General features: G+C 31.8%; 1 protein-coding gene across 2 annotated transcripts in view; it reads left to right on the top strand.

Moving 5' to 3' along the window:
• The window catches only part of igsf11 (immunoglobulin superfamily member 11), a 72,534-nt gene that overhangs the window by 43,196 nt on the left and 2,085 nt on the right, over window positions 1–27,253 (top strand). Inside the window, exons 2-6 of one of the 2 annotated variants that reach the window (XM_026281526.1) lie at window positions 16,346–16,509; window positions 23,181–23,388; window positions 24,655–24,810; window positions 25,702–25,824; window positions 26,750–26,897. In XM_026281526.1, coding sequence (XP_026137311.1) covers window positions 16,346–16,509; window positions 23,181–23,388; window positions 24,655–24,810; window positions 25,702–25,824; window positions 26,750–26,897 — 799 coding nt within the window. The remainder of the gene's footprint in view (window positions 1–16,345; window positions 16,510–23,180; window positions 23,389–24,654; window positions 24,811–25,701; window positions 25,825–26,749; window positions 26,898–27,253) is intronic. The other variant, XM_026281527.1, reaches the window with a different exon arrangement.

Genomic DNA, 27,253 nt, shown 5'->3' with positions numbered 1-27,253 from the left:
ATAAAAAATGTGTATGTTTTATGCAAAATGTTGGGATATATATATATATAAAAAAATAAATAAAAAAAATTAATCTAGAATGAGCTGAAGACCTGTGAACACCTGTGAGTGACACAGAACCCAAATTATGTCACGGTTACGTCATCCAGTAAATAAGCTGCATGTGGATGCTGATATGGGTTAGAAGAGGGTTTCGGTGGGATTCAGGTGTGTGTGGGACGGGTCTTCATGAATGACGTGGATGAGTTATATCAGGACTGAAAGCAGACTCTTGATTGCTGTAATTATCCACTCTATATCTGATTATCTGACTCCTGATGGAGCGAATGAGCATCATTTAGAAACCTCTAGCTACTTCTTTTTTTGACGAAACTGGGGTGTTCACTATTTTTGGTATTTCTCGGTATGCATGAGCACACTGAGACAGAAATGCATGAATTAAGTCTGAAAATCACTCTTAAGTCTAGTGAGCTGCCTATTCAGTTTGAGTTTCCTCCGCCAGGCATTTCTATATTTTCTAGTGTGACTAGATAAGAAAAACTTATATACAAACTTAACAAAATATATAACAACCTTAATAATATATGTTTTATAGAGACCTATAGAGGAGGCATCAGTGAACAAATATTACAAATATACTGTCTTTATGTTGTTTGTACATTAATTTGAAGGTTGCATGTGAAATTATTGCTTTAAAACTTTAATAATCGCGATCAAATGTGGGATTAATTTTTTTTTTTTTTATTGATTGACAGAACTAATATTTATAAAAATAAATGCTATACACAATATTTTTATCATGTATTTATTGTTTGTGTGTGTCATTTTTTAAAGAGCATTATGGTTTTATTTATATAAAAAAATAAAAATATTTTTGCACAAATATAGGAAATGAAAATATGCAAAATATAATTTCTAATTTTTTTAATTTTAATTTTAGGGTGAAATATGAGCTGGAAGTATTCTCGGCAAACTTTGTGAATAAAATCATAAAGTCCCAAAATCTTCGAAATGTCAGATCTGTTGTGTTTTCACCCGTTCACCTGCAGGCCCCTGCACTCCCGTATCACTACCCATAATCCCAGGCCGCTCGTATCTGTAGACGAATCATCCACTGCAATAATACATCAGATCCTCGCATGCAGGGCTTCCCTGCTGTCATATCAGCATCTCACACAACAGCGAACGAATTACGCAATGGGCCACTGGGCCTTAATAGTGCATAAAACCCGATTACAGAGGATTATCTGTTCTTACAGCCCCGCCCCCTCACTCTCACTCCGCCTCCAGGGGGCGGGGCTTCTGTGACTCATGCCGTAAACAGTAGATCCAGATGGGTCCGTGCTAAGCAGCTTAGACTCGCATTAATCATGAGGCTAAGTTGGTGTCGCTGCAGTGTTCGCTAAGGGTCCGCGCACACACAGTAAATATCGGTTAAAGCTGGAGACACAATATGGCAGCGTGTGTCACGCCAGCCGGAAAACATGAGCTCACTGATAACGAACATATTCTCATCATTCCCCAAAATGTCACAGTAAGATTTCTGAGCAGAATCGATTGTGGAAGGAGCTTTATTTTCCAGGCTGTGACAGTCACAGATGTCCCGCTCTATCACTCGTCCTTAAGGGCCGTTTAAGCTTATTGTGTCATTATACATCGTTAGCTCACATACACAACACTATTTAAGAGATGCATTTAAAACCGTTGCTACCTGCTGAAACTGGAGGAATAAAAAAAGCAGTTATTTTTATATTTTATTTATTCCCACATATATTTATTTTGACATTTATTTATTATTTTTAAATATTTGGAGGATCAAACCTGAAAAAAAAAATGCCTTAATTTTTTTATATTTATTTATTCCCACATTCATTTATTTATACATGTATTTATTATTTTATTTTTTGGTGGACCAAACCTGCAAAAATGAACTTCAATTTTATTTATTTATTTATTTATGCAATTCTGGAGGACCAAACCTGTGAAATAAAACTTAACTGTTTGTTTGTTTGTTTGTAAAACAAATAAACAAATAATTAAATATTTATAACAGTTAGAAAAGTTGGAAAATGAATAAAGAAATGTATAATAAATTAAATACACTTAATTTTAATTAAATTTAATCATTAATTCATTTTTGATTAATTTATTGTTTTCATGATTTATTTTAAACCGTTATTTTTTAAATATATGTTTTAATATTTAACTTAAATTTGTTTATTTATTCATTCATTTATTTTTCCCACAGGTATTTATTTCCATTTTTATTTATTTATACGTACATTTATTTAATTATTATGTAATTACTTTTTTTCGGGGTTCGATCCACTATAGTTTATGTTTTAGTTTACCGTATGCTATGTTAAGGAATATGTAATTAAGGAACAAATGACTTATTTATAGTACAACTAATTTAATTTCATTTAGTCATTCAATTTTTATTACTTATTTTAATATTTTCAGTATTTGTTACTTTTTTCATGTTTTTTTCTTTAGTTTTTCCATTAGTTATGTGTTGTTATATATATAGATGTATAAAGCGAGGCGGACTGATTCTAGCTGTAAGTGTGTTAGTGTGATGGCAGAGAAAAGCTCTTCTGTTGGGATATTTTATGCATGTATATCATAATAAGTTCTGTTTCTCACAGGAGGATGCTGCTTCCCTCCTAAACGAGAGAAAGAGATGCATGAATTTATTTACCTACATGAATATTCAATAACTAGGATACCAACACAAAGCAAAGATTGTTTTATTCAGCAGTTTAGAATAATCTGCAGATCCATCCATCTGTTGTTCTATCTATCCTTTTATCACTCCATCCATTGTTGTATATATCTATCTTTTTTTCTAGTGTATCTTTGAGACTTAAATTGTATTCTGTAAATGTTAAAAGTGTAATTTACAGCACACATGTTATAAACATGTTATAAATTAAATAGTGACCTAAAATTGTAAACATCTTCATTAACTGGTTTTATTTAAAAAAAAAAGTATTACTTAACATCACTGAATCAACCAAATGACATTAATTGATGCAAAAAAAATAATAAAAAAAAAAATCAGTTATGTATGTCACACTATAAATAAAATAAGACCAAGTACAGTATAAAATTAATAATTTTTTATAGAAATAGCAATTATACCATTCTACAAGCATTATAAAATGTAGCTTAAAATAATTTTAGATGAAGTATAGTAGATGAGACTTAAATAAAATAAAGAAATAATAAAATAAAAATGTAGATTAAAATAATTTTAAGTGGAGTATACCATATCACAGTGTAAAATAAAACCAAGCAATAAAATAAAAATAAAATAAAAATGAAAAATTAAATTTCCAACCATTTTAGACGGAGAATAGCATTTTACACTGTAAAATAAATAAAAGTGATTATAAAAATGCAGTTTAAAGCAATTTGATACTGAAAAAATAAATTGAATAAAATACAAAGAATTATATATCCATTAAAATGTTGTTTAAAATCATTTTAGATGGAGTTTAACATGCAGGTTATCACCTTTCACAGTTAGCCAAGTCTGGACCTTATTTCTTTCTCTTTGTGCGTGTAAAGCGAGTCTATCCTTGCCATATATCGACTCCCTTTGGTCGAGACCGTGTCAGGATCCTGTCAGAGCTCTTTGGGAATCTCAGATCCTCTCCCTGAGCGTGGCATCTCTCACACAACATGTCAAAGATCTCCTCAGCATCTGTGACAGAAATAGAGCGCTGAATGCTGAATTCGAGCACGGCAATTAGGAAATGAATATAGCCCGTTCTTCCCAGGGCCCTGGGAAAGATAAAGAGATGAAAAGATGAAGCTGTGGGATGAATAGCTGGTCTGATTGAGGAGGACATGATGGAGGGCTGTGGGTGGGATGAAAGACATGAGTGGCTCACATGTGTGGAGGAATGCGCTAAACACTGGCAGAGATGTATTTCAGCATGCTCTCCAACATCTTGTGTGCTAGAAGCATACGCATGTGTCTTGTCTTCAGCATGTGTGATTCAGTTATTTTGGAAGCGTTATTTAAAGGTTGCACAAACGTTTCTCGCAACATTCTATGCTCTTTATTTTTACCCAGAGACATGAAGTTATACAGACGTTAAAAGTGTCCAGTTTTCTTGATGTTGTTAGAAAATAAAATCATGAAAACATCCTGAGAATATCGGTCCGCTAACGTTTTCTCAACATTACGAGAACGTTTATCAAGAACAAATAACATCATAGGTACTTTCCGAGAATGTTGTTCTAACGTTATGAGAACGTATGTTCAATATTAAGTTATTAGAACATTTTGCTCTTAACACTTGTTCCGTTAGCTCGGTTGATATCAGATTTTCAGAAATATAATTGACAGTCACTTACAATATGACATTTAAGAAATCAAAATGGCTTTGCTATGTTTGCGTGACAGATATTGGTCCTCTAAGTCATTTTACAATCCAAGCTGCGAAGGATAAATGATGCAAAACCAAAACTTTTTCTAAGAAGTTTTTGCTAACATTGCCATTAAATTATGAAAGAGTTATTTCTGAATGTTTGCAGAACATAGTTTTTCTCAAATCTTAAAAAAAAAAAAGAGTTTTTTAGTTTTGTGAACTTAAGGGAACATTCAATTCAGCAACATTTTGGGAATGTTACTTTTAAATATTCTCAGAATGTTCTAAAATTTGTAGCAACGTTTGAAAAACTTTAGAGGAACGTTAGATGAACTAAAATGTATCAGTGTTGATTTTTATTAACTTATTTTAATCTATTTTTTATTCATTTGTTTATTTAAGCTTACTTTTATTATATATTTGTTTATTTGAAAGCTTTTCTCTCTTTGCTCTAGAACGAGTCAATCTGTGCAAACAAAGAAATCACATTAGTTTAAGATAATGCACTTTAATATTCAGATCATTTTCTGATCGTTATGTCTTTAAGCACTCATATATTCTTCTACTTATCTCTTTCTCTGTTCGTACTGAGGACATTATTTGCCTGTAACTCTGGCAGTGAGTAATTTTTGATTAAATCTGTGCTTTGGTCGTTTATTTCGAATACAATATCATGTAAGGAGCTCCGCAAACTCCTGACCAGTTTTCCCAGGCATTATTTCTCATGAATATTTATGAGGAAGGACTATTGGAATATAAATCATGGAATAATTTTCACAGAAACTGAATAAGGCAAGCTCATTTTCCTGGAGCTTATCTCTCTGATTGGATCAGTATGAATCAGTGGTAATGATTTTCAGATTTCATCCTCATTCATAACGTCTTTGCTCGGTCTTAAGTTTCATATTTAATGTATGTTTGCATGTGTGATAAAATTCGTTATAGAGACAACTATTTTGAAATCTGTAATCTGAGGGTGCAAAAAAATCAAAACACTGATAAAATCACCTTTAAAGTCACTGTTTTATATGTAAATACATATATTTAATATCATATTATATTATATTGACATGAAATATATGTGTGTTAATAATTCTGTATGCTGACATAAATAATATTAGGGGCAACTTAAACCATAAATTATTATAATAAATTTAATTATAAAAAATATATATTTTTATTTATATATATAAAAAAAAAATTATCTGAAACCTAATATAAAAAGGGAACATTTCTCGTTGTAAATTTGTTTCGTTTGATATACTAAAATAACTACAAATAAAATTAAATATTGACTATATACTCAGACAAAACACTGAACAAAATTACTAAAACTTTAAAATTACTAACAATTAAAAATTAAGTCCGCTCCAAATTTGCTAAAATACCACACACACAAAGAAATCATATATATATATATATATATATATAAAAATACTAAAATTACTAAAACACAAAAATAATTAAACGTACTAAAAGATAAATAGATATAAAATCTAAAAACTTATCTCAATGATACTAATCAAACACTATATGAACATATTTGATTGAATGTATGTGTATATTTATTTTGTTATAGTGTAAAGCTCCTGCAGTATGTGTGAGGTTTCCAGAGGAAGGGGTTTCTCGAGCAGTCTGTGGTGTTCTGGATGAAACTCGTCCGTCTCTCGTGGCTCTGAAAGCCTGCTGTGACTCGTGTGGATCGATGCTCTCTTTATATTCCAGTCCTTCTCCTCTTCTGTCACTTATTGATCTTCATCCAGCTCACAGGAGCTCGACAGACGGAGACCCAGCCGACTTCAGACTGATATTTACTCAATTTCAACAGAAGTCAGTTTATAGCATGTGTGTTTTTCATTAGTAAAACATTTATTATATGTGTGTGAAGAATGGACATAATATTAAGACTTATTCACCAAGACACTGTGATATTTAATGTTCCTTGCAGTAGTTTGGAACGAATTTCATTTGAATTTCTTAGTAAATGTGAACTTTTGGTATTTTTTATTTTTTGTGTGTGTGCTTTTGTAATTTTTTTTTTAAATTGTGTATTATGTGTAGAGTATTATGAGAAGTAGTTTGATTACAGCATTTATTCTTCAGCTCAGTCTCATATTCACAATAAAACATTAGTTTTAATGTCCGCTGTAGAAAGCCATCTGTTTTTACCTGAGCAATATTTATGTATTTATTCATTTTATGTTATGTTATTTTTAGTTATTTTACATGCACGTTAAACTAAATTAAAATGAGAAATGTCACCTTGGCTAACTAGCTTTTTAAAAAACATTTTTTTTTAACTATTTCAGTTCTTTTTTTTTTATTTAAAGTATAGTTTTAGTTTTAATAAACTATAATAATCCTGAATTAGTATTTAATCATATTTAATATCAACATTTAACAGCATACAATTAATAATTTATATATCTATATCTATATATATATATATATATATATATATATATATATATATATATATATATATAAACACAATAATGTGTATATTATATATTCTGATAAATTTGTTGATATATAAAGAAAAAAAATGTTTTACCCTTTTTAATAGTTTTTGTTTTTCGTTGAATATGTATATTTAATTTTTATCACTTTTTTTTCAGTTTTCTTTTTTTTTCTTTTTTTTTATTAAATGAAATCTGATAAATTTAGCGTTGGCTATTTTTTTTATTTATTTTTTTTTATCTCAGTTAGCATTTGTATTTCTACAAAAAAAAAAAAAAAAATAATTAATTCCCAACAATAATAACAATTTTCTTTTTTTTAAGAAATAAAATTTTATAAATTTTGTGAGTTTAAAAAAAAGAAACAAAACATTTTTTTAATCTGTCATGGGGGTCAGAAAAATAAACTTAATTCAAAAGTAAAAAAGGATTTTACACTATTTATAATTACACTATTTTTTTAAGTTTTCAGAAAACAAAATGCATTAAAAGTAATTTTGCTTCTGAAGTAAATGTATCTTGATTTAAGAATGCTTATATATTTGTGCTGATGTTTGCAGTGAATTCAGTGTGAAGGACAGTTTTGATTGACATGAACAAGCACACGTACATCTGTCTGGCGTCTGCAGGAACACAGCTCTTGCATATTGTCTTGTTGCTACTCGACAGCTTTATAGTGCGTCTACCACTGCGATTGGAGTTAGGTAAACGAAAGTCATTAATCAAAGCTCTGGGACGACTCTCATTACACACTGCAGCAGAGCAAACAGAGCGCATTCATAACACACAGCAAAACAAGCTTTCCAGCGCCCAACATGAGCCGTTTCAGCAGAGACCGCACTTTGCTGCGATTCAAATAAGATAAAAATGCTAATTCTGCAAAGGTTTGAGCAGCTGCCTTCCAGATCTGTGCCAGAAACTTTTGCACGGCCGTTTCTTAGAAATCAAAGCGGAGCACATGCTTCTTAATACTGCAGCAGTTCTCTTTAATAAAAAAGTAATAATCTTCCCCAGCGCTGCCATTACAGCCTTATTAGAAATCCTGACGCGTGGCTAAGAGCCCAAGATCTAGCGCTACACATCTATATCTGTCTTTATCAAAAACTTCTAATGGATCCTCATAAATAACATTTATTGCATGCTAGATGTTTCTGTGTAGTCGTTAATTCTTTATTGCACCTTACTAAGAACTCAAGAAACTCTTTAGGTTTTCACTCATACTTGGGATTTTCAATAGACTACACAAAAAGAATTGACTTTGAAACTTTTTTCATTTAGAAATTGTCTGAATGATTACAAAGAAATGCCATGTAACATTAAATTAAGCATGAAGTTCAAGAAAAAATAAATGAAATGTACTCCGATAATCTATATTTTAAATTTCGCTGGTTTGTATTAAAAGCTTCAGTTCTAAATTCTGTCTCCATATTCCTGGCCAGGTCACGACCTTTGACCTCTGCTGACCTCGGGCTAGGCTGGGGTCACCTGAGAGTGAAAGTGCTGATGTATTTCATTAGTCTGAACCAGAAATAAACCACCCTGAGATCCAGATTTAGCATTAATTGGCTCTTTGCAGAGTCTTTGATATGAGAAACGCTGACCGACTGCAACCAGCCAACTATGAGGATTTATTTGTGTACTTTACAGAATTTATGAATACATAATGAGTCTAGGAGATAGGACGATAGGAATATATACTGTTCAGAAGTTTATTTTTAAGAAATTAATACTTTTATTTTGCGAAGACGCATTAAACTGATAAATAGATTTATAATGTTACAAAAGATTTCTGCTTTTCTTTTGAACTTTCTATTTACCAAAGAATCCTGAAAAATAAAATATATCACAGTGTCCACTAAAATATGAACTGTGTTCAACATTGATAATAATCAAAAAATGTTTTTTGAGCAGTAAATCATCATATTTTCATGATTTCTGAAGATCATGTGACACTGAAGACTGGAGGAATGATGCTGGAAATACAGCGGAGCATCACAGAAATAAATTATAGTTTAACAGATATTGCAGTAAAAAAATAACACTTATTATAAATGGTAATAGTATTTCACAATATAACTGTTTTTATAGTATTTTTGACCAAATAAATGTGGCCTTGATGTGCAGAGGTGACTTAAAAAAACATAATACATCTTACCGACCCCAAACCTTTTAAAACAAAATAAAATATAGGATCACATCAGCAAATATAAACATGGTTTGTTCTGATCACAGTGTGTTTGTGCACCAAATCAATTTAAATAATAATAATTATGCATAAAATAAAATCTAGGAAAAAAAACAAGTTTAAAGTAACAAAATAAAATTGAATTTTGCTTTTGTTTATTAATTTTAAATGTGATCAGATTAAAGGTACATTATTCTACAGGGGGGGAAAAATCTTAATATTTGAGTTTTTATTTTAGTGCTGACATAACCAAGGCTAGTTCGATTTCAACCAAATCCTGTTTTAGTTAGTTTTTATTTATATTTGTATTTTTTTCTCTTTGAATTTAGTTACTACACAGGGAAGTAAATGTTTTTCACTTTGACTAATCAGAGAGAGCACAGAAAATGATTGTGCAGACATCGACTAACCAAAAGAGCTCATATTTGACACTTTTTCAGTGGTTCCTCAGTCTCGTTCTCATCAGAGATCCAGTCGATCGTGAGTCAGTCGCAGGAAGGCCCTCGTCCAGCGGGAGATCTCACTCCTTCTGATAGCCGAGGGAAGCTTCTTATCAGCGCGAAAATGAACGTGCCATGAGTGAGAGAGGCTATTTTTATCCTCACAATATTGTTGCCCTGCCAAGCACCCTGGGATAACGGCCAAATGCGGCGTAGAGGTGCCAGGTAACGGGAGTGATCTCACATCACACCAGCGCTCAGACGCTGATCCTTCAAAGCTCAGGACATGCACTGCAGTGTTTGAGAAAACATGCAAGTGAGCGTCATTGGAAGAGAAATGTTTGAGACTAAGAAGATATAAAAATACTTACGATGTTTGTCGAAGTTTCTTAGCAAATCGGAATTTGGTATCTGAGCAGTTTTGAAATATTTAGCAAAGAGAGATTTGACAGATTTTTTAATAACCAGTATCAATACCGATTATCGGTATGTTAAAATGAACGATAACCGATATGCAGAACCGATATTACATTTTTTACTGTATATTTTGTATCACAACAATAAAACCAACAAGAGCAGCAACGTTATTAATAATATTGTACAGTTTTATAAAAAAATGTACCTATAAAAAAACAACATTAGTTTTATAAAAAAAGATTCAAATAATAAAATAATAAAAAATATTAACAATATTTTACAGTTTTAAAAAAAGATTCCAATAAAAAGCAACAAAAATACTAACAATGTTACATTTTCATTCAAAAAAATTAAAAAGGAAATAATATTAACAGTTTGTTACAGTTATATAAAAAGGATTAAACTATACAAATCAACAATCATATTAACAATATGTTACAGTTTTATAAAAAAGATTACATTATAAAAGCAGCAAACATATTAACAGTATTTTAGTTTTGTAAAATTAACTATAAGAAAGAAGTAAAAAAAAATGATTAAACTATAAATATTAGTTTTATATAAAAAAGTTTAACTATACAAATCAACAATCATATTAATAATATTTCAGTTTTATATTAAAAATAAAATACAATTAAGCAACAATTAACAATTTTATAATTTTATAAGTCAATTAAAGTCTGCTTTATGAAATAATTAAACTATAAAAAATATATAAAACAACTGCATCCTTTTGTTAAAAACTACATTTGGTTTAAATGTTCGAATTTCCTCCTTAAATGTTGTTTATTATGCTAAAAATAAAAAGAAAACCCAAGTGTATTTAATGTTGGACGTAAATCTGGGATTGAGTCTTGCTTGCGAAACTGATCTGAAACTGAATATCGGAAAAATATTTTAGTAAAACCGATTATCGGTTGATCTTTTTCTCGGGAGAAACATCAGTTGCTCTCCATTTAATCAGATTTCTCTGCAGACACAGTGGAGATATGAAGTGCTCTCATTGGGTCACACTGGGGCGGAGCGTGTGAGTCTTTAATGAGTTAAACTGATCTCAGATCAGAGGGTATTTTTAACACCGTGTGGGAGGGACTGATGAAGCATTGCCTGTTTTAGCTGACTAAAGGAAAGGTGTAAGAATAATCTTTGAATCTGTTTTTGCTGAAGTGGAGCAGTTACAGACTGAACTTTATGGAACTGACCTTTACTTACAGTGTGACATCATTTCCTGCTTCGCTGGCTGATAAAAAGTAGCTGCCTACCTAAGCAACATTTCTTGGCATCATAGTCATGTTCCTAATGTTGCATGCAATGCTACCCAAGACTGACCGAGCGTGTGTGTGTGTGTGTGTGTGTGTGTGCGCAAATACAAACTATACACTAGTGCTCAACAGTATAGGGTTAGTAAGATTTTTCAGTGCTTCTGCTCATCAAGGCTGCATTTATTTGACCAAAAAAATTGTAGGAAATTGTGAAATATTATTACAATTCAAAATAACTGTTTTCTGTGTGAATCTCTGTTAAAGTGTAATTTATTTCTGTGATGCTCCGCTGTATTTTCAGCATCATTCCTCCAGTCTTCAGTGTCACATGATCTTCAGAAATCATGAAAATATGATGATTTACTGCTCAAGAAACATATAGTATTAATATTAAAACAGTTGTGCTGCTCAATATTTTTGTGGAAACGGATGCATTTTATTTTTTAGTATTAACAGACAAATAGAAAATTCAAAAGAACAGCATTTATTTGAAATAAAAATAATTTAAAACGATATAAATGTCTTTATTGGCACTTTTGATCAGTTTAATGCACCACTGATGAATAAAGGTATTAATTTCTTAAAATAAAAAAACGTTTGAAAGCTTGTGTGTGTGTGTGTGTGTGTGTTATTCATGGGTTTTAATATACAGTGTCACATCTTGAAATCTGACACCTCAGGATTCATTTAAAGTGTGAAACTTTAACCATTAAATGCCTAAAAAGGATGTCTAGGAAGGCAGTTTGCTTGGTTTTGAGACACAGCCGTCGTGTTCATCGTGTTGTACGTCGTTTGGCTTTGTCCATATTTTTATTTCCTCTTCATGATACAAAGTGAGCAGGTGGCTTCTTGCTATGATCAGCATCCTGTAAACATGGGCTGTGTGTGTGTGTGTGTGTGTGTGTGTGTGTGTGTGTGATATGTGCCAGCGACCCTCTGAAGGGAGCAGGAGTTTTTTTCCGTGTCACTTTTATCTTTACATTCTCTATTTTAATAGCTTCACAATCTTTATAAACCAGTATCATTTTTTTCTCATTTAATTTTTTTTAGGTACATGATTAAAGATTGCACAGAGCTAAAGTTAAAGTGTTTTAAAGTTAAAAATGCCAGCTCTCAGACCTCAAACAGAACATGAGGATGAAAAGGTTTGGTCTGTTTGTTCTCATCAGGAGTGTGTGTTTTGCTCAGGTGATCAAATGTAGCAGAAAATACACACAATCCCAGAGCTTTGAAGTGTGTGTGTGTGCGTGCGTGCGTGCGTGCGTGTGTGTGTGTGTGTGTGTGCGTGTGTGTGTGTGAGAGAGAGTCCTGAGGCAGACTCAGGATATATGTGTAACTAATATTAATTAGTTTTATTCTGTTTTTCCAGTGGCACCTCACAGTCACTTCCTTCCTCTCGTTTATTCCCAGAGCGTGTGACGAACGAGTTGCGTGTTGCATTATGTAAAACTAAATTCATTAGCTATGTAAAATTTCTTAACCTCATAAATATCATGTATTCAATGCAGATGAATTAAATTAGCATCGTTTGAATGGATTGTTTGGTTGTAATCTTCTTTCTGTTTAATTGCATGTGATTCGTTCAGAAGAACTCCTTCATGTGTCACAGTAATAAAGTGCCTGTCAAATGTCACTTCATTTATGAAATAAGATTCAGATCAGAATGATGTCAGCTGTTTTACATCTTATTTATATTAACGCTTTATATTAACTCTTATTTGTTATATTTCTGTTTCATTCTTTTATATTTTATTTATATTTATATTTATTCTTATTTTATCTTTATTCCAATTTCCACTTATTTAGATTTATTCTTATAAATAATAGTTCAAATAAATAAAATATGAAATGCCTTAATTATTATTTTTCATTTTATTTATATTTATTCTTATTTTATTTTATTCCTATATCAATTTTATTTAGATTTATTATTTTAAAATAGTAGTTAATATAAACAAAATATAAAATACCTTAATTATTCTTTTGCATTTTATTTATATTTATATTTATTCTTATTTTATCTTTATACTATTTTATATTTCATTCATATTGACTCTTATTCATTATTCATTCTACTTTACATATTCTTTATATTTACACTTATTTTACGTTATTTAAAATAACTTTTATTTTATTTTTATTATTTATTCATCTTATTTATTTGGTTTAGCACTTTTTATTAACTCATTTTTATTTCCATCTATTTAAAATTTTATTTCTAAAAGAATTGTTCATATAAATAAAATATAAAATACCTTAATAATTTTTTTTTCATTTTATTTAGATATTTTTTTATTTTATCTTTATACTATTTTATATTTCATTTATATTGTTTAATTCCCTCTTTATTCTGTTTTACATTTTATTTACATTTACACTTATTTTACATTATTATTTATTCTATTTAGCATTCTATTTAATACTTATTTTTATTTCCATCTATTTTAGATTTATTCTTATAAAATAATTGTTCATATAAATAAAATATAAAATACCTGAACTATTCCTTTACATTTTATTTATAATTATTCTTATTAAATTTTTATTATTTTAAAATAATAGTTAATATACATAAAATATAAAATATTTAACTTTAATTATTCTTTTGCATTTTATTTATATCTAATATCTTCTTTATTATATTTTAGATTTTATTTATATTTATTCTAATTTTATCTTGTTTGTATTTATTCTTATTCTATATTTGAGCAAGAGATCTGGCTGATGATTTTGACAGTATTTTGTGCTTGAATTGTTCCCTGTAACACATTCATGAAAGAGAGAGTTCATAAGAATGAGATGGATAGACAGATCCACCCCTCCCCTCTCTCCCTCTCTCTCTCCCTCTCTCTCTCTCTCTCTCTCTCTCTCTCTCTCTCCTTCATTAATAAACACAAAAGTTGACATTAGTGGAGTGAAGGCTGCAGGAGACTCCAGGCCGAGCGAGGTGACTTTCCCAATTAAATGCAAGGGATGGAGACGGAGCTCCTCTCCATAAATACAGAAACACAGTAAGCAGGTGTCAGAGTGCTCTTTTACTCCCAGCAGCCCGCAGAGAGACGGATGGTGTGTTTAGAAACACACTCACACACACTGCAGAATACAGTACTTCTCACTGCGGCTGGACAGTATGTGGAAAACAATACTAGGACTATACTGTGCACTTTTTGTGTATGCATGATATAAATACCCAGATGATGTTCTGTGTTTGCCAAAATATGACATTTGAAACAGAGAACACAGTGTGAGATACTGTGTCCCACAATGCAGTGCACTTCATGTGACCTTCCAGTGTAACATCAGCTACAGTCTAACATCAGTGTCTTGACTCAGTGTTTGAGCAGTCTGCCAAAGTTAATCCACTTTTTACACTGAAAAAAAATAAATAAATAAAAAATAAAAATATATATATTATTATTTTTTTTTTTTTTTTTTTTTTTGCATTTGTCATTTTTATTTCAAAGGTGATCATTAATAAAATAATTTAATAAGATTAGATAATTAAAACAATTCTAGATTTTTTTTTACTAGTATTTTAGCAAATGCATTTTAACAAAATAATTTAAAGTTTGCCATTTTTTGCATTCAGTGTTTTTATTTCACGGGTGTTTATTGGACTTTCACTGAATTAAAGATGAACATATGAGATCTTGTGAGTGTTGCACATATACTACATTTGCATACTGCATACAGTTTCACATGCTGCTTTTAAAAAAGTTGCAGGTTTTTCAATCATAATCTGTTTTCTCAGTCTTTGTTTGTGAGGAGAGGACTGCGAGTGTTTAATTTGACGGACACAATGCAGTAGTCTGCTGGGCTTTGAACGCTTCTGAGAATGAAACAGGATTACAACACGATCCACAGCTCGGAGATTATGTGTGCGAGGATCCTTTGTGGATTCATCTGAGCTTGACTGTAATTAGGATCTGTGAAATGCATTAGTTATGTTCACAATGGAGTTCAGGCTGACTGCATGAGAAGCTGTATCCCAGAATGCAATGCACTCGACTTGACCTTCCATTTCTCTTAAAGGAATAGATGCATAAGATGTAGATGAGTTTGTTTCTTCATCAGGTTTGTAGAAATGTAGCATTGCATTAGTGTCTCATCAATGGATGCTCTGCAGTGAATGGGTGCCGTCAGAATGACAAATGAATTTGTTTCAGCTTTTGTCTTCTCCAGATGTTCACTGATGGACTGGAGTGCTGTGATGTTTTTATCAGCTGTTTAGACTCTCATTCTGACGGCACCCATTCACTCCAGAGCATCCATTGATAACACACTGATTTTTTATGTGAACTATTTCTTTAAGTACAGTTAATCCTGTGCAGTTTGTTAGCATTTCATTCTGAGCTGTCACTCACTGATGACTTGCAGCTGGTGAGGATCTGTCTTCCTCCCACGTGATTGGCCGGATGATCATCATGTGATATTGTGTAAACGAGGCATCTCTCCTAATTAGAGGCATTGTGCTGTTCATGCAGATGCTAATCCAATCAAATTCATGAATGAGGATGTGCTTTTTTTAAATAAACAATGTAACCATAAATAGCATTAAATAAATAACTGCACCTGGTAAAATCACGTGTTTATAGATGAAATACTTTGCTGTTCATAATGAGCCTGAGTTCAGATAACACCCGCAGACCTCGGAGGACGTAACCCAGTTTAAGATGTTTAATGTGTTTAGCTCATGAGTGTGTATCATTTGACACGGTGATTGAGTTTGACCTTATCACACCATCAAAACAGGATGTGAATTTTAGTTGTATTTTTACCCAGCAGGTATTTCTGAATTTAATAGTTTAAAATTATCCATTGGCTCAGGGAAAAATTATGTATGTGCATTCCGTATGCTTTTTGTATTTTTGCAAATTTAATCTACATTTATACTGCAATGTTGTTTCAATTTCATTTTTAAAATTACAATTTCAGTGTTTTTTGGGAAAAAAAATATAATAAGATTTTGTGTGTTAACATTTATTAATTTTAGTTAATGCTACATTATTAAAAGTGTCCTGCACCTACTAGAAAAAAATATATATTTTTAGAAATAATTAATATTTTTTTGGTTTGAGTGTATATTTTTTATATCATTATCATTCTCAATAATTAAGTTAAGTGTATTTTTTACCCGTTTGGCAGTGTTTGGTGTGTTTTATACAGTTTTTTGACTTATGTGTGTGTGTTTTCTCCACAGTGTGTGTGCGTGCGCTGGAAGTGACGGTGAGTCAGAGCAGCGTTCAGGTGGCCAGAGGTCAGGCGGCTGTCCTGCCCTGTACATTCACCACCAGCGCCGCCCTCAATAATCTCTACATCATATGGATGGTCACACCGCTGGCCAACGCCAACCAGCCCGAGCAGGTGATAAACCAAACCTCACACAGATACACTGACCTTAACCACACTCACATGCACTTAACATCCATATTGTGCTGCATTCTGGACTTCAGCTGGAAACAATTTAGGAAAGTGCTTGATTATATCCATAAGGATTAACCCTACCAATGCATTTTACAGTCTGCATGCAACTTTTTTGACGTAGTTGTCTGTAAGCTTCATAACTTAATGTGTTTTCAGCTAAAACCATATTGCATCTTATTAACAACCTCTTAGCAGCAAGTGAATGTGCAAAGATTTAAATGTTTTACAGTGTTATCATGCGTTTACTACATTAACCTTCATTTTTACTATTACAAATTTTGGAAATTCTTTCAAAATTGGTGTGATGAAAGAAAAACATATTTTGAATATTTGTGAGAAATTGTGTTTGAATATATTATTAAATGAAATTTATATGAAGATATAAAATGAGAATTACCATTGACTATTATTTATTTAAATTTATTTTACACTTATTCCTAAGCATTACTATGAAACCTACATATTAATTTTCTAACAAAACAACATCAATATTACTCTGAAAGGATTTCAAACTAAATATATTAATTTTACTTGCATATACATGGAATTTCTGATGAAAAATATAAAAATTTTATGCTTCAGTGGTTCATCAATATTCATCAAAAGTCCCAAAAGTGTGTGATTTATGGGAAATAGGCTAAATATAATTTACAGAAGTATTCTTGAGATTAATGTAGATCCATAGATGTACAAAAGGTCTAAATAACATTATGCATAAAGCCTCGGTTGATTCTCGGGTCAAAATTGACCCAGAATCTTTCTTGTTAACACATTCATTAGATTGAATGCGAGTTCTTTGATTTGAATGGAAATTATGTTATTTTGTAAGTCTTAAATCAATCTTTTTCACATTTCATAGTCTCTCTTTCAAGACAGCATGCAACTGTAGACTTCCTGTTGAGATTTCGCACCTTCCCTGTGTTCATTAACAGACTTAAAAAGCTGAAGAGAAGGGCAGAAATCATGAGGATGTAGATCAGGTGCTGGGACAGAGACAGTGATTCATTTACTTAAAAAATGACGTCATCTGACTTTGTGCATGGATGCATTTCAGCGCCCCGTAAACATGCACCAGAATGACCACAAACATTCCCATGTTTACTGCTGGAGTATATATGCTGAAATGGCAAATAAACAAATAAGATCAAGAGAAACTGTAAACCCGGGTCACGGCACCAGAAAAAGGACGTAATTATTTTTGCAGGCTGCTATAATGATTGTTTGTTTATGACTACTATATTAGAATATAATTAAGCAGCTTGTTCATTAGTACCAGACTAATGAGACTTACCTCGTTGAGAACGGTTGATTACATGCGAGTGCAACTGCACAGTGTTGTTTGTAGCTTTTTCTTTATTTTTCTGAAAACTAATTAGAGACCAGTTCTGCAAGCGGTTTCGTACATCACGTGTTTGCTATTATAGTTATTCAGAGCTAGAACTGATTTTACACACGAAAGGTCAAGAATTCACACCTGAATAACGTAGCATGACTTAACTAGCGGGTTTAATCACACAAGGCTTAAAATGAACACTCGCCAAGCACCAAATGCGAGGAAACATGATGAGCTTTTAAATATATATGAAAAAGTGTTGCTTGCTAGTTGGCCAGTAACTTTTTTATTTATTCTAACAATGCCTGAGCATGCATTATTATTGTTGTTTATCTTTTATTTATTTACTTAAAATAACAATGCAATTACAATACTTGCATTTGAATATTAGTATTCTAAAAACATTGTCCTGTTGTTATATAAAAGGATAATACTACTAGTAATAAATATTGTAATTATTAAATGAATTATTATTAATGTATAAAGTAAAATTGTACAATTTAAAACATTTTTATTGTTAAAATAATATGATATAATTATATTTATATTATAATAATATTAGTAGTAAATACTACCTTATTTTATATTCCCTTATTTTTTATCACTACTACTATTATTAATAATACAACTACTAATAATAATATATTTATTATTAATAAGTAATAATAATATTAATTATTATGATTATTAGTTATTTATATTATAGAAATAACAAAAGTAATATCACTATAAGTATTTAATATAAAAAAATGTGTAAAATAAATGAATATGTACAAACTTTTAACAACAATAGCAATTAGATGCATTTTCCTAATTTGTTCTGCCCGTTATTTTAATAAAGTAATACACGTACAGTTTCATGGTTGGTGAAAATGATTTATGGCCAGTCACTGTCCATTGGCAGGTGTTTGTCTGAATGTTATCTAAATGTTTTTTTTAAATGTAACTACTTGTATCAGAATGTTCAGAGAACATTGAACATTAATATTCCAGTAATGTTTGGAAAATGATACAATGGAACGTCCACACACACACATCTGTGCACTGCCTTCTGGGTAATGCACTCATGTTAAAGCTCGGCCTCGGACATGAGTTGTGTGAGCTTTAGCACGGCTTCGAACACAGAGCACAGGTTTATCGCCTCAGCCTTTGATTCCGTCTGATTTATCTTCATGAATGACTGCAGGCCAAACCCCATTCACCTGCTGCACACACACACACACACACACTTACCTGTGTGTAACTCTGTGAAGATAACCCAAAAACATGCACATATACTAACCTATCTGTATCTCTGTATATGACCTAAACACGCTCACACACACACACACACACCTGCCTCCAACTGTTTCAACAAAAAGTGCACAACAAACGAATCTTCTGCACTAATTAACCCAGAGCTGCACAGGCCAGGACACAACAGCTGCTCGTTACACAAGCACAAAACACACACACACACACACACACACCAGAATTATACTGCTACACATGCACACGCTATCTGACAAGTTCAAAAAGCATTATTGTACTTCTAATCCACTTCATCCTTTTTTTTCTTATTAGTTGCTAAAATGTTACTTTAGTATTATTTATATACTATAGTAATTTAGTATTTATTAATATTTTGAATATTTTACTTTATTTTTCTATTTTTTATTTTATTAAACCAGTTTTTGTACATTTGTAATGTGAATTGTTTTTATTGTTTTACTTTTATTGTTCTAATTTTTTTGTTTTAATAAAGCTGAAGTTTTAGCAGCTTTGTCGTATATAATGGCAATATATTTTTATAGAAATATTTGAAAAAATATGTTTTAACATTTTTTTTATATTTATATTAATTAATTTATTAATTTATTTTAATTGCAGTTTTAGTCATTTTTGTATTAAAGTGTATTTTAGTTAGTTTCCAAGACAATATTTCTAATGTTTTTCTAATTAGTTCTTCTGATATATTTATATTTTAGCTTTTTTTCATTTACTGAATATAAATGTTTTTAGTGGTTAATATGACTAATGCATACGAATATGTACTAATATGTATATCTAATATGTATATCTAACACTGTAGTACTGTATCCCACAATGCACTGCATTTAACATGACCCTCCGTTCCAGTGTGAAGAAGGAAAAGGTGTTTTAATGGTTTCCTGTGTACTCATCTTGTAATTTGGCTTCCAAAAATGAATAATTTTTTTGATAAATTGGATTTAAAAAGGCAAATTCATATAATTTTCTTCCCATAATCAAAGTCATGTGACAAAAATAGCAAGTGCAGTGCATGGGCATGTGTGCTGTATCCCAGCATGCTCAGGTGAGGGATTTACAGCGGCGTATCTTTAGCATATGTGGAGCTTATGATAAAGACACATGCTATCGGCCGTCTGACCTGCTTCTGATCAGATCACCATCTCTTCACGTCCGTCTGTGTTTGCTGTAATCTTCTGCGTTCAGCGGCAGATTAAGATGTCCAGCAGATGTATGTGTGTGTACAGGTTCAGCCCAAAATCCTTTCTGTTTTGTTCATTTTGCAAGTTCAGCTAGTGCCTGCTTTTATTCCTAGTAAAACTACTTTGCACACTTTATTAATAAGAATATTTGATTCTGTCATATTTATGCATGTTTTTCCACAAGCGTGTCATGAAGTGACTGAATCAGTGAAGAGACTGAATGGAGGGCGGAGCAGAGGAGATGTCAGGGGGAGGGGCTTAATGATTGACAGCTCGTGATGTGGCCAGAGCCAAGTCAGTTTAGCGCTGATGACCATCTGCACACATGATGACCTCCTTTCATCTCACTGCAAGCCAGTGTGTGGAAATCTGCTTAGTTTTGGATCTGAAGAGTTATTTCAGTATCACTGAGATACTATTACATTTTTTATTGATATTTTTAATTATTTTATTTTAATTTTGGTAACATTTTATATTAAGGTGTTCTTGTTATACGTGTTACATGTAATAACAATAAACTAGGCATGATTTCATGCAAGTAACCCTAAGGCAAGCCCTAACCATATAGTAAGTATAATTAATTAATTTTACTTACAAATTTTGATTTCTGTTTTGCAAAAAAAATAAAAATAAATAAGATTACATTTTTTTTATTATTTATCTAATTATAACAATATATATAGATTTTTTTACTGCAATTCTGCATTTTTGACATTTTTTCTTGGAATTGCAAGAAACAAACTCAATTCTGAGGGAAAAACTCATAATTGTGAGATATAAATTATGGATTGCAAGAAAAAAAAAATTCTGAGGTTACATTCTGAATTAAGTAAAAATTCTGTAAATAAATAAAAATAATAAATAAGCTATTTCCATTTTCTTTTTCTTTTTTTCTTTTCTTTTATATCTGTGGTGGAAATTGGCTTCCATACAAAAAAAGAAAAGAAAAAGCTTATCCATAATTTAATAAATGTACTTAAATTAAAGTTTAAACTAGATTTAAACTTGAAAAGTTTCCAATGAATTTGCATTGTTAAAGTTTTCACTTTCAAAATCGCTTCAAGTGATCATATCTATCATATTTGCATACTGGTTTGTGATTGGTTGCTGTCATCTTTGCCCAGTTGGGGCTTAAAAGATCATTAATACTCAGAAAATATTAAAGCTGCTGTGAGCACCAGTGATGCATGGCTAAGCAAACAGCACTAATAAGAGCTCATCAATAATGTGCACTTTTGAGACGTTATGATGAAGAATTAGGCGGCTGATAACGTGCATTAGAGCAACATCCATTTTTCTTTTTCTGACATATATACCTATCACTCCCATCTTATCCTATTACACAGCTCATATCTCACACACACACACACACACGCACACATTGGCTGTGGGGCTTGAAGTGCTGCCTGTTCCTTTGTGTGTAAGAATCTCAGAGTCCATGACAGCATCATTTACTGAGGCTCAAACACGGTGTGTGTGTGTGTGTGTGTGATCATTCAGTCTCTAGAAGGCCACTGAAACCCTCCCATGATCACACACGCACACACACACACACACACACACACACACACACACTGAAGCAGGTTTCTTTTAATGTGCCAGATCACAGAAGCTTCTAACAAAGATCAAAGTCCTTTAAAAATGCTTTATACTCTGTGTGTGTGTGTGTGTGTGTGTGTGTGTGTGTGTGTTGAATATTCCATCAGATCTTCTTCTACACGAGCATCTGATGGACATGCTGACACTCAGACTGACCAAAGCTTTGCTCAAAATGCTGAATAATTAAACAATTTTAATAACTGATCATTAGGAAAATAAAACGCATCCTTGTTAAACCTGTTAACACTCCCTTTTTAACATCACGCATCAAAATCGACTCTGTTCACTTGAAAAAATTCATGTTCCTGGTCTTTTTGGGGCTGATTCATCATTGCACATTAAAATAAATAAAAACTTGCTTTGCCCAGGTTTATTACTGTTAACTAAAATTACAATCAAACTTCATTATTTCATTAACTGTAATAAAAATCGAATTCATTTCAAGTAATTGTATCACTGTTAAATGTTTACGAACATTATAATAAACGCTGTATAGATTGCTAGGCTATTTCAGCTCCCAAACTTTCAGTTTAACTGTAGCCTATTTAGAAAAGAAGAAGAATTAAAAATATAAGAAGATATTAACATCAAGCCAAAACGAATTCATTTAGGCTGAAACGAACCTGAAACCAACGTTGCGTCTCTCATTCGACACCAAATCAAATGTTTCTGTACTCGCGTTGCATTTCAATGCAAAAATATTATTTATTATGTAGTTCACTCAAGTTCCAATATCCACATAACATCACAGCGCTATGGTAATAACTCTTAACGGCACAGATTTTACTACATATTTCAACTGAACAGTGTGTTTTTTTTTCATGTTTGACTGACAGTATTTTATTATGATAGTGAACTTCATTGTCAAGGTAGCAATGCTTTTTTTTTTTTTCTAACAATAGAAACAACTACTCCTTTCAGTCATAAATATAAAATGAATTGTAAAAGGTTTGCGTTTATTTGTGTACATTCACAATAAAAACAAATGTTTGTGCTTTTGTAAAATAAAGACAAATAACAAACAAATTCACAGCACAAAAGTGAACCGAAACTCTGCATGCTAGGCTACTCGTTGCACAGTTTTTCTTTTGTTTTATAAAATGTATTAGTAAAGTAAAAATATATTTCTGATGAGATATTATACGACCATGTTCTGTTGTCTGCTACCTTTTGCGCATGTAAAATGAATCCCCATAAATGAACTGATTATGTTTGTGTTTGTGTTGCAGGTGATCATCTATCAGAGCGGCCAGGTCTTCAGTTTAGCCAATCACATGAACGGCCGCGTGGGCTTCGTCTCCACCATGCCCAGCACAAGTGCCTCGATCTTCATCAATAACACACAGCTGTCGGACACAGGGACGTACCAGTGTCTGGTCAACAACCTTCCTGACCGCGGGGGGCGCAACATCGGCGTCATCGGCCTCACTGTGCTGGGTGAGCAGTCTCTCACACAAAGGGTTTTTTTGCTCAGTTGAGATGTGTGCATCATCTGAAAGCTGAATAAATCATCTCTCTATTGATGTGTGGTTTGTGAGGAGGACAATATTTGACTGAGATACAACTATTTGAAAATCTGGAATCTGAGGGAGCCAAAAAAAATCTAAATATTGAAAAAAAAAAAGAATCTTTAAAGTTGTTCAAATGAATTCTTAGCAATGCATATTACTAATTAAAAATTAAGTTTTGATATATTTACGATAGGAAATTTACTAAATATCTTTATGGAACATGATCTTTACTTAATATCCTAATGATTTTTGGCATGAAAGAAAAATTTATAATTTTGACCGATACAATGTTTTTTTTGGCCGTTGCTACAATGAAGACGTATGAAGACCAGGGTCACATATGTAAAACAAAACATATTATATACATACCATTACAAGCATATTTCTTCTATTACAAAAGCAAAACTATGTAACACAAGAGAAAAAAGAGAGAGAGAAAAACATGCCACTCAGAAATCATTTATTTAGCTATTACTCGTTCATATAAAATCTAAAATGATGTAAAATTATATTTTTTTTTTATTCAGTTTTAGTGTTATTTAATTATTCATATATGATTATAATTTTATTTATGTTTTAAATGGGCTTTTATATATATTTTTAGTTTTCAATTTGAGTTTTTTTCTTCTGATTTTGCATTGTTTTTTTTAAGGTATTAGTATTTAGGTTTCATTTATTTTTTATTAAATTATATTATATATATATATTTATATTTTGAATTTTCTTTTATATCTACAGTTTTTTTTTTATTAGTTAAATCTTTTTTTATTTTATTTATTTATTATTTTGTTTTAGTGTTATTTCAGTATTACTTATTTACTATTACTGTTTATTAATTGATTAAATTTGAATTGCCTTTTATATTTTCATTTTTTATTTCAGTTTATACAAAACATTAATTATTATTTTTTAACGTCAACAAAGGGCTTGCTGATCTCTAGTGATGTCTAATTCTTGTAATGGATCATTTGTCGGTAAAGGGTGAGAGATCTGGCCATAGTTTCCCGTCTGCTGTTCTATATGCATGTATGCATGTATGTAATATGTTAGATGTTGGCATTGTCATGTGACCTTCAAACATTGACATTGTCTCGCAGGACCACACTTTTGGCATAAAGTCTAGTTCACAAGCTCTTCTGCAGGTTATAAGAGCGCTGATGTATATGAAGCTGATCTTGTCTGTGCACTGCAGTTCCTCCGTCCATCCCGTCCTGTCGGATTCAGGGGTCGCTGGATGTGGGCAGTGATGTGATGCTGTTGTGTGGTTCGGACGAGGGCATCCCGACGCCCACCTACGCCTGGGAGAAGCTGGAGTCGGTACCCAAACTGCCCCACAATGCCATGCAAGGTACTAAACCCCTGCCCGTGGGAATCCCGTTTTGCCCCACGTTCTCGGGTAAATGCACAGCTCTTGACTCCTGCTGTGGCGTGACCTTTGCCCTCCCCGGTCCACCGTGTGTGTCTGTGAGATGACCTGACCCGCTCTCTCCATACGCCACGCTTTAGATCACGGCTACAGTCATTGCAATGTGTTTATAGATTCGAAAGAAGCCTCTTCTGCTAATCAAGGCTGCATTTATTTGATTAAAAATACAGTTAAAATTGTGAAATATTTTTACTATTTAAAAGAACAGTTTTTTTAGGTGAATATATAGTAAATAGTAATTTATTCTTGTGATGCACAGCTGTATTTTCAGCATCATTCCTCCAGTCTTCAGTGTAACACATGATCTTCAGAAATCATGAAAATATACTGAAAGTTAGTTTAATGTAATAACAGCACAGTAGCCTTATTCTAAAGATGGTTGTTATATATTTATGCTTCATAAATCAATCAGTTTTGGCCTCTAAAGCTTTCACAGCTGTGAGACATTTTTACTTTCTGGTGCAAAACTGCGATCATACCGCCACCTAGAGGCCATTCATTTAACTGCAAAATCACTTTTTCTCGTTTTAATGACATTTATTGTATTATAATTTTTTATATATATATGTCTGTGTTATGTACTGAGTGTGATTTCTTCCACAATCCTACAAAGTACTGTAGTCTTTATTTTAAGAAGCCAAGAACATGTCTGGTCATGTCAATCTTAATTGGTTGAAATGATTTAAGCACAATCTGTTCAATATGTCATTTTGTCAGCTGTTTTAATGTTGTCATTGTCATCTGTTAATATTCTCCCATCAGGAAACCTGTGAGCGGTCATTGAGATGTTGTGTGTTGTTTTGTGCTGCTCAGATCAGATGCAGGGTTCGGTCACGCTGAGGAACATCAGCTCCAGCACATCTGGACTGTATCAGTGCACATCATCGAACGCCATCGGGAAGAGCACCTGCGTCCTCAACCTGCAGGTCGTGGCACGTGAGTCATTCCATGTTTTACACAGATTCTGGTTTTCCTTTTTCATTTCTCCAACATGCAGTGTTTTCCATTTAAATGTGAATTCTTGTTACTGGTTTAATCACGTTTTAATATTCAAAAAACATGTCAGATCAATTGAATTCATGCAAATTTAGCAGTTGAATAGTTTATACATTTTTTTTACTTTACAATTACTCAATAATTACCCGACTTAAATTTGCATGTTTATTTTATTTTATTAATCTTTTTTTTTTTTTTTTTTTTTCGTTAATTTCAGGGTTTTTCTTTTGATTTATTTCATCATACATTATATATATATATATATATATATATTATAAGGCATAAAATAAATGAACTTTTCAAATAAAATGAATGATTACTTTTCAAAATGTAATCAAATAAAACTGTAATAATTGTTTGCCAAAAAAATTGCTACATTAAACAGTTCCAATTTAAATACCAAAAACGTGGAAGGAAAAATTATGATATTACTTTGAAAATAAACTTTTAGTAATTTTTAAGTGTATTCCACTGTATAATAGTAATATTTTTTTAGTATTTTAGTAATAAGTATAAGTTAAACTGAACTTTTTGATGGCTTTTTGAGTTTCTGTGTGTTTTTGACGATTATATTTTGTGGTTTATTATTCGCAAACATATCACAATTCAATTTCAATTTAAGCAATCCAAAAGAATGTCTAATTAACTGAAATCATATTTCTAGAGCCCTATGTTATTTCTTTGATGTGTTCCTCTAAAATCAGCTGAATTCTACCATTCCACATCATACTGTGAATTCCATTTTTCTGACTGGATTCGGTGTTTTTTGTGGAAGTCCAGTGGTTTTAGGAGCTCATCATCCGGTTGAAGTGTGTGTGGTTGTAAACCTCATTAGAGCCGTGTCTCTGTGTGTGTTGTGTGACAGCACAGCCTCAGAGCGTCGGTCTGATCGCAGGAACCATCGCCACAGGCATCCTGGCGCTCCTCATCTGCTCTTCACTGGTGCTCGTCACGCTCTTCTACTGGAGAAACAAGAACAAGTACGAGGAGGAGGAGATTCCCAACGAGATCAGGTGACTCCTCATTCATCAGTGACAGTTGTATATTCCCAGACATTTCACATGACCTTAACAGGCCTGTAAAAAACATTTTAAAACTCTAATTATATGCTGATTTTATTAACATTAACATTTATGTGGATATCAGTTAGCAGCAATTTAATGTTTTATTTCAGTTATTTTACCAAGGTAACACTTATCATTTTTATTATCAAGTTTTTGAAGTGCTTTTTTTATGTGATTATAACATTATTCAAAGGTTACACAAACATTCTACTAACTTTTTTACGTGAACATTCATTTGTATTATTCTAGGAATGTTAAAATGTCCAGGTTTTTGTTCTGCAGTTATAATGTTATTTAATTAGATT

Source organism: Carassius auratus, chromosome 15 (assembly GCF_003368295.1).
Source record: "Carassius auratus strain Wakin chromosome 15, ASM336829v1, whole genome shotgun sequence".
NCBI lineage: Eukaryota > Metazoa > Chordata > Actinopteri > Cypriniformes > Cyprinidae > Carassius > Carassius auratus.
Note: the sequence above shows the minus strand (reverse complement) of the source record. Positions and strands in the feature narration are given on the sequence as shown.